Source organism: Doryrhamphus excisus, linkage group LG12, assembly GCF_037039965.1.
Source record: "Doryrhamphus excisus strain RoL-2023G ecotype Guam linkage group LG12, RoL_Dexc_Guam_v1.1, whole genome shotgun sequence".
NCBI classification, from domain to species: domain Eukaryota; kingdom Metazoa; phylum Chordata; class Actinopteri; order Syngnathiformes; family Syngnathidae; genus Doryrhamphus; species Doryrhamphus excisus.
In genome coordinates this window covers 17,974,394-17,985,000 of record NC_136368.1, presented here as the reverse complement: position 1 = coordinate 17,985,000, position 10,607 = coordinate 17,974,394, and the positions used below count along the sequence as shown (strand labels likewise).

The window sequence follows — 10,607 nt, the reverse complement described above, 5'->3', positions numbered from 1 at the left end:
GCACTAAATAGTACAAATTTCCAAGTGATCCCAAACTTTTGAGCGATATTGTACATATTGTCATTTTATATATACCAGAACTACTAGTAATGCTTGATATTGTATTTTTACCAATATTCGACATAGCAGTCACATCTCATGTATATAAGTATATCAGTCGAGCGATAACGTCGGACATCTCGAATAAGTACCAGACACAAGTGCTGGTTTTACTCACGTACCCACAGGCACCACATCCTGGTAATGACTTCGACTGGAGCCACTGAAGGTGCTGGATGGGCGTGGCATCATGGGGGCATTGGTTTGTCGAGAGTCGTCCGCCACCTGTGAAAAAAAGGTCAGGCCGTGTCACACTAAAGTGAACTGAAAAGCAGAATTTGGGTGTTTAGGTGGGTGGAAGGACGCAGTGACACCGAAAGGCCTACGTTGCCTCCAGTCTGGTCTAACCTCTCCGGCGCTATGGCTGCGCTGGCGGCTCAGGTGCTGGCGGTGGGCCAGCAGGCCGGTGGATCGAGAACTCTGAAGAGGCAACCGTGGGTCGATGAAGGTTGTTGACCGACAATTGTGGTCCACAAAAAAGGGCTGAGAAGTGAGATGCAAACATCTTGGGTCATGCAGGGATACCCTGCACACACTTCTTATAGCATACATTAGAAAGTCAAGATGGCAGGAAAAAACATTCATTCATTTTCTACCGCTTTTTCCTCACGAGGGTCGCTGGAGCCTATCCCAGCTGTCTTCGGGCAAGAGGCGGGGTACAATTACAGGGTACATATAGACAAACAACCATTCACACTCACATTCATACCTATGGACAATTTGGAGTCGCTAATTAACCTAGCATGTTTTTGGAATGTGGGAGGAAACCGGAGTACCCGGAGAAAACCCACGCATGCACGGGGAGAACATGCAAACTCCACACAGAAATGGCCGAGGGGTGGAATTGAACCCCGGTCTCCTAGCTGTGAGGTCTGCGCGCTAACCAGGAAAAGATTCATTCATTCATTTTCTACCGCTTTTTCCTCACAAGGGTCGTGAAGGGTGCTGGAGCCTATCCCAGCTGTCTTCAGGCGAGAGGCGGGGTACACCCTGGACTGGTGGCCAGCCAATCACAGGGCACATATAGACAAACAACCATTCACACTCACATTCATACCTATGGACAATTTGGAGTCACCAATTAATTAATTTTGGAATGTGGGAGGAAACCAACACATGCACGGGGAGAACATGCATACTTCACACAGAGATGACCGAGGGTGGAATTGAACCCTGGTCTCCTAGCTGTGAGGTCTGCGCGCTAACCACTCGACCGCCGTGCCGCCAGGAAAAGACAATGAATGAATATTTATTCCTTGGCTTCTTAGCTTGCCAACTTAGACATCACATGTTATGTTACATGTTATGTAACGTGTAACAACGTCATGCGGTGATAACTGAACACACACCTTTCCAGTATGGTCGTGTTTCATTTCCCAACCGCGGGGAAGCTCCAACTGTTTGTTGGAGAACATGTTGAGGAAGGTTACGAGGTCACGATTGTGCTGGTAGCGCTCAAAGTAATGAGCGTCTCGCCGCACCTTACTGATCATATGCTTCAGGCAGGTGTTGCTTGTAAACATGCGGTAGGCACTCTGGTGGAGAACACACACAGCAATAGCGATCATACATTATATTAGAATACATTTTATACTTGACAGTCATAAGTTACGATGAAATTACGATGTTTTGTGGTTATGACTTCCTTTTTTCAATAAGCCAATGTGCAAGGCAGCCACTGGGACAAAGCAAAATAATAGCCAATAATATTAATGATGTTTAAGTTGCTGTATTGATATTGATACGTGATGTGATGCTTGAATGAATAATGCACAATGAAGAGCACTGACAGGGTTAGAATGCAGCACAGTAAAGAAGTCGGGGTTGCACAGGAACTTGGCGCTGGGAGATTGGAGCAGCAGAGAAAGACGACCACTCGCATGGCTGACTGCACTCTCTCGTCGGTATTCTACACAACAAAAAGAGGATATGCTGAATCATTTTTACTTGTTAAAACATTGTACAACACAACTTTTTTGTAACGGTGATTGCAAATGCGACCCCAAATGACACCACAACCAACGTGGCGTTGTGTCAGAAAACACAGAAATCTCATCAAATCACATAACTTTACACCTATTTCATAGTTGTTTATTTAACTATGAAAACATTCATTCATTATCCTCACAAGCCAATCACAGGGCACATATAGACAAACAACCATTCACACTCCTATTCATACCTATGGACAATTTGGAGTCGCTAATTAACCTAGCATGTTTTTGGAATGTGGGAGGAAACGCACGCATGCACGGGGAGAACATGCAAACTCCACACAAAGATGGTGGAATTGAACTCGGGTCTCCTAGCTGTGAGGCCTGCACACTAACCACTACAACACCGTGCAGCCATCTATGCAAAATGTTTTTGTTATTGTTTTTTTTTTTGGTGTCACATTAGCAGAGTAAAATGTTAAAATGAAACTTTTCATATCATAATTCACAAAATCATCAGGGGATCGAATACTTATTTTCCCCCATTATAAGCAAAATGTGTGTTTTCTTCTTCAGAATACACCTTCCACTTCATTTCCCCGTGTTTCTAAGTGAAAACTGACCAGGAATGGAGTGAGGCATCAATTCAGTTTCAGGTTCAGGGAGCAGGTCAGCTGTGTTGTCCTCCGTTCGATCACTGCTGGTTATTGTCCTTCTGATGCTCTGATATCTGGATGGGAAAACAATACAGAAAATATAGTTGAGTCAAAGCCACAAGAGGAGATGGGATCAAGTGTTACATTGAGTGTTTTATCAAGTGTTTAGAGTTTCATCAGTTTCATCAAGTGTTTCAAATGTTTTGTCAAGTGTTTCATCTAGTGTCCACTCAACAAGTGTTACAAGTGTTTCATCTAGTGACTCAACAAGCGTTCCATCAGTTTCATCAAGTGTGTCATCAGTTTTGGGAAGTGTTTCATCAGTTTCATCAAGTGTTTCAAATGTATTGTCAAGTGTTTCATCTAGTGACTCAACAAGTGTTCAATCAGTTTCATCAAGTGTTTCAAATGCTTTGTCACGTGTTTCATCTAGTGTCTACTCAACAAGTGTTACAAGTGTTTCATCTAGTGACTCAATAAGTGTTACAAGTGTTTCATCTCGTGACTCAACAAGTGTTACAAGTGTTTCATCTAGTGACTCAATAAGTGTTACAAGTGTTTCATCTCGTGACTCAATAAGTGTTACAAGTGTTTCATCTCGTGACTCAACAAGTGTTCAATCAGTTTCATCAAGTGTTTCAAATGCTTTGTCGCGTGTTTCATCTAGTGTCCACTCAACAAGTGTTTCATCAGTTTCATCAAGTGTTTCAAATGTATTGTCAAGTGTTTCATCTAGTGACTCAACAAGTGTTACAAGTGTTTCATCTCGTGACTCAACAATTGTTCAATCAGTTTCATCAAGTGTTTCAAATGTTTTGTCACGTGCTTCATCTAGTGTCTACTCAACAAGTGTTACAAGTGTTTCATCTAGTGACTCAACAAGTGTTTCATCAGTTTCATCAAGTGTTTCAAATGTTTTGTCGCGTGTTTCATCTAGTGACTCAACAAGTGTTACAAGTGTTTCATCTAGTGACTCAACAAGTGTTTCATCTAGTGACTCAACAAGTGTTTCATCTAGTGACTCAACAAGTGTTACAAGTGTTTCATCTAGTGACTCAACAAGTGTTACAAGTGTTTCATCTAGTGACTCAACAAGTGTTTCATCAGTTTCATCAAGTGTTTCATCAGTTTCATCAAGTGTTTCAAATGTTTTGTCGCGTGTTTCATCTAGTGTCCACTCAACAAGTGTTTCATCAGTTTCATCAAGTGTTTCAAATGTATTGTCGCGTGTTTCATCTAGTGACTCAACAAGTGTTACAAGTGTTTCATCTAGTGACTCAACAAGTGTTTCATCTAGTGACTCAACAAGTGTTTCATCTAGTGACTCAACAAGTGTTTCATCAGTTTCATCAAGTGTTTCAAATGCATTGTCAAGTGTTTCATCTAGTGACTCAACAAGTGTTCAATCAGTTTCATCAAGTGTTTCAAATGTTTTGTTGCGTGTTTCATCTAGTGTCCACTCAACAAGTGTTTCATCAGTTTCATCAAGTGTTTCAAATGTTTTGTTGCGTTTCATCTAGTGTCCACTCAACAAGTGTTTCATCAGTTTCATCAAGTGTTTCAAATGTATTGTCAAGTGTTTCATCTAGTGACTCAACAAGTGTTCAATCAGTTTCATCAAGTGTTTCAAATGCTTTGTCGCATGCTTCATCTAGTGTCTACTCAACAAGTGTTTCATCAAGTGTTCCATCAGTTTCATCAAGTGTGTCATCAGTTTCGTGAAGTGTTTCATCTCATGTCTCATCAGTTTCATCAAGTGTTTCAAATGTTTTGTCAAGTGTTCCATCGGTTTTGTGAAGTGTTTCGTCTCATGTCTCATCAGTTTCATCAAGTGTTTCATCAGTTTCATCAAGTGTTTCATCAATTTCATCAAGTGTTTCAAATGTTTGGTTCAGTGTTTCATCCAGTGCCTACTCAACAAGTGATACAAGTGTTTCATCTAGTGTTTCATCAGTTTCATCAAGTGTTTCAAATATTTTGTCAAGTGTTTCATCTAGTGTTCCATCGGTTCCGTTAAGTATTTTAAAAGTATTTCACCTTCGGTTGAGTTGCTCCATTTGCTGAATGGAATTAGACCGGGTCAAACCCTGCGGTGCAGGAGGTCCGGTGGGTCGCTGCCATGTGGTGGTTCTATTCACATGGTCCACAAAAAAGATTCTTCCGTGACTGTCGATACGAGCCTCCCAGTCTGACGGACATTGAAAAAACAACACAAAAGCAGCCGACATTGTAAACACGAGACTATTTACCACGTTGAAAGACTTCAATTCATTATTCATTATTTGCACACACCCTGCGTTCACACTGATCATTCACATTACAACACATTTACATGCCACACCACCTCTATTCTGTTTTTCTGCAATTTCCGTAACATTCTGCATGTGGACACAGACACTCACTGGGTGGAAGAGGCTCGTCCACACGTTGATAGCGGTGAATGTCTTGTCGAACAGACGGAAGTGATCTGACAGGGTGACCATTGACAGGAGTACCTGTTCACACAAAATCATCGATGTGGCGACTGCTGAGGCGTTCGTACCAATAAGAATAATCCGGTAACACATTACTTTCTAGGTATGTAAACAAATCCATGTTACTGTGTTTATGCAAAGAAAAAGTGAACAGACCTCCCCATACCTTCCTCTCCATCTGTTTCTGTGGTAACCATCTCCTCTTGTGGCTTTGACTCATCTCCTTCTTGTTCTTCAGCCTGCAGGCTCAGCTTTCTCACACTGATCTCCAGAATGTTCTCCTGCTCTAAAGCTGAGGCAGCTTCTCCCTCAGGACAAAGAGACTGTCCACTACCTTCATTGTCTCCAGGCGGATCGCCACAAATCACATCCCCCCCTGGATCAATAGCCGTGTCTGGCACCTCTTCTGCGTCCTACACAATTATGGTAAGGAAAAAAAATGCTTTGAAATGTTTCACCATGACATACTGTAACATCTCCTGAGGAAGTATTTGTCAGCATATTGTTTTGAGAAGCAAAACTCTTTATTTAAATGACCCCAGCAACTAACCACTCAGGCAACAAAGTAAAGAGTAAGTCAATGTTGATACACTACACTACTGATGGGGATGTCACACAACTATTCATTCATTTTCTACCGCTTATCCGCACATCTCAAATGTCTTCAGGTGAGAGGCGGGGTACACTCTGGACTGGTCGCCAGCCAATCACAGGGCACATATAGACAAACAACCATTCACACTCACATTCATACCTATGGACAATTTGGAGTCGCTAATTAACCTAGCATGTTTTTGGAATGTGGGAGGAAACCGGAGTACCCAGAGAAAACCCACTCATGCACAGGGAGAACATGCAAACTCCACACAAAGGTAGCCGAGGGTGGAATCGAACTCGGGTTTCCTAACTGTGTGGCCTGCGTGCTAACCACTACGGCACCGTGCAGCCTATGTCACACAACATCATGCCAAAAAAAAACAAAATATCAATTTAAGTACTCGTTTAAGTAGTCATTTCAGGTAATGCTCTATAAAAGTGAAGTTTATATTTTATGAATTACTGACAATTGATTCAACACAATCAACACATTTAAGTGACATGATGATGAAAAACAACCAGAAAATAAATATTATTATTTGTCCATAGAACTGTATTATAAAGGTATTGTCTGTATGATTCTAATCATTCTATGTAAACATTTTAATTAAAAAAAAAAGCGTGGAAACCTACCATCAAGTTGTGTGTGTGTGTGTGTGTGTGTGTGTGTCTTCTGGGCTTAGTGTGCAAGCCCTGCCTACCGTCTGAGTTCACTCTGAGGTGAATCATCATGACTGCCAGTTTCGGTTTGTCAGCACGACGGCAATAATATAATGTTGCAGAAACATTTCTTACACACTATTTACACATTTCTACACACAGTCCAATATCACTAATGTAAGTGTGGCATTATTATTCTTCCTAATCGGACAATAAAGTACACAGAAATGTCATACGGAGGCACTTGTAGTACTCGCTTCATCTTTAAGGGAGAACCTGGTAGGCGATTTTTTTGACAGCACCATGACCAGGTGGATACCAAGTCCAATGCATAATATTTGAATGAATGAATGAATGAATGAATGAATTTGACTGCCCAGATAGATGATTATATACCCAAGCTCACCATGAGCTGATCAGATTTTTACAACAAAGTATCATGGAGAAAGGTGCATGAATACATTTCTTGTTTTTTTTGTTATTATCTTAATGAGCAACATGTATTGACATAGGGGCGGCACGGTGGTTTAGTGGTTAGTGCGCAGACCTCACAGCTAGGAGACCAGGGTTCAATTCCACCCTCGGGCATCTCTGTGAGGAGTTTGCATGTTCTCCCCGTGGGTTTTCTCCGGGTACTCCGGTTTCCACCCACATTCCAAAAACATGCAAATTGTCCATATGAATGTGAGTGTGAATGGTTGTTTGTCTATATGTGCCCTGTGATTGGCTGGCCACCAGTCCAGGGTGTACCCCGCCTCACGCCCGAAGACAGCTGGGATAGGCTCCAGCACCCCCCGCAACCCTCGTGAGGAAAAGCGGTAGAAAATGAATGAATGAATGACTTGTTTTGGTGAACTTACCACAGCAGTGGTCAACGTCACGGGACAACTGTCTGAGGAAGAGAAGACCGTCTGTGGGGCTGTTGCCATGGAGCAGGTGTCCATCTCCGAAGAAGGCTCCTCAACAGGTTCCACTCCCACTTCAAGCACATCTCCACCTTCTGGTAAAGTATTATGGGAAACCGCCTCTGAGAAAGGAGCGTCGTCCGCCTCAGAGAAGACATCTACTTCCAGGACATCATCTTGGTTCAGACCTGCCTCCAGCTTAGGGGCCACTTGGGCCTCAGAGGGTATATCTTCAAGACATTCTGGCTCCTCCTCTCCAGGAGGTGCGTCATCTTCATCAGGACCTGTAACATCTGGAGGAACTCCATTCAGCAGTAGAGGAGAGGGTGGAATTGGAAGCATTTCGCTGGCCCCAGACCTGTCTTCATCCTCATCGGAATCGATGTGCAACATAGCGCTAAGCCGAGTGTGCGTGGGGAAGCTTGACCGTAATTTAGGAGACGCAGCACCTAGCGGTCTTTCTCCAGGACCTTTGGGAGCTTCAATGGCATCCAGGCCCTCACTGAATGACCTCTGAAGTAATTCATGTCCCCCCAAAAATCGTGCCTCGGCACCAACAAGTGAAAGCTCTTTTTCTGGGTACGCAGAAGCCCCGCCTTCCCAAATACTTTGAGAGTCCTGGGAGCCAGTGGGAGAAGGACCTGCCGAGACCATTCCTGGAAGGTGATGAGGCAGATCCTCATCATCTGATGGAGTCCCTGGAGCTCCGTTGAATGTTGAAAGGCCAATGATGGAATCAGGAGAGGCACCTGGTGGCGCATGTTGAGGAACTATATCATGACATGTTTTAAAGGTAGGCAAACACTACTAGAGAAGGTATTTACCGTCAGCACCAGTAGATGTGAGTTCCACCTTGAACTGCAACTGTCCGCTCACATGTTCCGTGGGCAGGCGGCGACACAGCGGGAAACTCACCGGCTGGATTCTGACACAACCATTACACATAACTTTTATTTTTTCGTCTGTTTATGTCATTAAGTAAAAAAAAGTAAAAAAAAAAAACACTAATGTCCTCTGAAATACTGTATAAGCATGAGAAAATACCACAAATTACAGTAATAATAATTAATTTAAGCACACGTCTAACAGAGGAAATTTATTCATTCCTTTTGTCCCGCTGGGGTGCTGGAGCCTACCCTAGCTGTCTTTGGGCGAGAGGCGGGGTACACCCTGGACTGGTCGCCAGCCAATCACAGAAAACTAGAATTGTAAAACTCTAAAAATGTAACATTGTTGGTGAATTTACATTATTTCTTATGGGAAACATGTATTTGGTTAGAGTACTGTATGTTTTGGTTTGAGTATGACCTTCTGGAACAGATTTTTTTTATTACTGCCGCTGGTGCTAATGTAACCACTGAAGTGTAGTAGTAGTAGTTCACAGGGCACATATAGTCAAACAACCATTCACACTCACATTCATACCTATGGACAATTTGGAGTCGCTAATTAACCTAGCATGTTTTTGGAATGTGGGAGGAAACCGGAGTACCCGGAGAAAACCCACACATGCACGGGGAAAACGTGCAAACTCCACACAGAGATGCCCGAGGGTGGAATCGAACTCGGGTCTCCAAGCTGTGAGGCCTACGTGCTAACCACTTGTGCAGCCTAATACAGGAAATATGCCTTTTAATGTTATTTTTCACAGCAAAATTAAGATTAAAATGTTTTCACGGTGGTCTAGTGGTTAGCGCGCCGACCTCACAGCTAGGAGACCAGGGTTCAATTCCACGCTCGGCCATCTCTGTGTGGAGTTTGCATGTTCTCCCCGTGCATGCGTGGGTTTTCTCCGGGTACTCCGGTTTCCTCCCACATTCCAAAAACATGCTAGGTTAATTAGCGACTCCAAATTGTCCATAGGTATGAATGTGAGTGTGAATGGTTGTTTGTCTATATGTGCCCTGTGATTGGCTGGCCACCAGCCCAGGGTGTACCCCGCCTCACGCCCGAAGACAGCTGGGATAGGCTCCAGCACCCCCGCGACCCTTGTGAGGAAAAGCGATAGAAAATGAATGAATGAATAAATATTTTGGTGCCATAAGTACTTTAATGTTATTTTTTATCATGCTGTCTCACGCTGCTACATGAACATTGTACAATGTACTGTATTGTTTTTAAGGGGGTACACCTACAAAACCAGTCTATGTTGTTTGGTTTTTACTTACCCAGGTATTTTTTCAATCAGGCGCTGTACAGGGATTGTTAGCTGACCAAGGAATCGTTTGATGATTGGTCTACTTTTTGCAAACTTGTCCTTCACTTCGATGTACAGAATGTCCGTCATGAGCGCTACAAAGGTGTATTTCTGCAGAGAGACACAGTAAAATAGTCAGAATGTGTTTAGATGAGGATGATGAAGGACATGGTGTGTGTGTGTGTGTGTGAAGAGTGAATACAGTCGGTCACCTCTCCATGCCAAATCGGATTGATGGTGTTTGCAATGATGGCTGATCGGCGTTCTTGCCCATGATGACTAAAAACAGGGAAGACACTCCGCTTCCCAGGGTGGATGGACATCTTTAGATATGGATCCGGATGGAAAAACATGCCTTTCTTCAGGCCCGTGGCACGCAGATCTGTAACCACACAAGTCCAAGATTTCCAGTTCAAAGATTTCAAAATAACACAACTAGTACAACAGGAGGAGCTACTCGTACTAAGCACTAAGTTACTAGGTAAAAAAAAGGAAGCAAAATCAAAAATGTTTGTGCCAAACACTAAAATAATTTTTGGAATATGTAACTACTACGACTACACTTCAGTGGTTACATTAGCACCAGCGGCAGTAATAAAAAAAATCTGTTCCGGAAGGTCATACTCAAACCAAAACATACAGTACTCTAACCAAATACACGTTTCCCATAAGAAATAATGTAAATTCACCAACAATGTTAACACAAAACACATTTTTAGAGTTTTACAATTCTAGTTTTCTGTGATTGGCTGGCCACCAGTCCAGGGTGTACCCCGCCTCTCGCCCGAAGACAGCTGGGATAGGCTCCAGCACCCCTGCGACCCTCGTGAGGATAAGCGGTAAATGAATGAATGAATGAATTCTATTTTTACGTTCAGAAATAATACATATGAATGATGAATGAATATTTAATGTCTGAATATTCTTATTCATCCAGGTCACTGTATGTCCATGCCAAGGAAACGATCAATCAAAGCGATCGATTCAATGCCCTGAGAATGAATATTTAACATCGCTTTTACCGTGATTGAAGACTCTCGTTGGCAATGACGGTGATGAACAGAAAGGGAGTCAGTGAAGGGATA

General features: G+C 42.8%; 1 protein-coding gene across 3 annotated transcripts in view; it reads right to left on the bottom strand.

Moving 5' to 3' along the window:
* hecw2a (HECT, C2 and WW domain containing E3 ubiquitin protein ligase 2a) overlaps nucleotides 1-10,607 on the bottom strand; it is a 29,910-nt gene that overhangs the window by 9,798 nt on the left and 9,505 nt on the right. Inside the window, exons 6-18 of one of the 3 annotated variants that reach the window (XM_078795127.1) lie at nucleotides 9,735-9,904; nucleotides 9,494-9,633; nucleotides 8,150-8,250; nucleotides 7,281-8,074; nucleotides 5,330-5,576; nucleotides 5,092-5,184; nucleotides 4,727-4,877; nucleotides 2,657-2,763; nucleotides 1,890-2,008; nucleotides 1,581-1,634; nucleotides 1,449-1,496; nucleotides 448-582; nucleotides 222-324 (exon numbers count right to left, since the gene is read on the bottom strand). In XM_078795127.1, coding sequence (XP_078651253.1) covers nucleotides 222-324; nucleotides 448-582; nucleotides 1,449-1,496; nucleotides 1,581-1,634; nucleotides 1,890-2,008; nucleotides 2,657-2,763; nucleotides 4,727-4,877; nucleotides 5,092-5,184; nucleotides 5,330-5,576; nucleotides 7,281-8,074; nucleotides 8,150-8,250; nucleotides 9,494-9,633; nucleotides 9,735-9,904 — 2,262 coding nt within the window. Of the gene's footprint in view, nucleotides 1-221; nucleotides 325-447; nucleotides 583-1,448; nucleotides 1,635-1,889; nucleotides 2,009-2,656; nucleotides 2,764-4,726; nucleotides 4,878-5,091; nucleotides 5,185-5,329; nucleotides 5,577-7,280; nucleotides 8,075-8,149; nucleotides 8,251-9,493; nucleotides 9,634-9,734; nucleotides 9,905-10,607 lie in introns of all 3 variants that reach the window. The other 2 variants (XM_078795126.1, XM_078795128.1) reach the window with 2 other exon arrangements.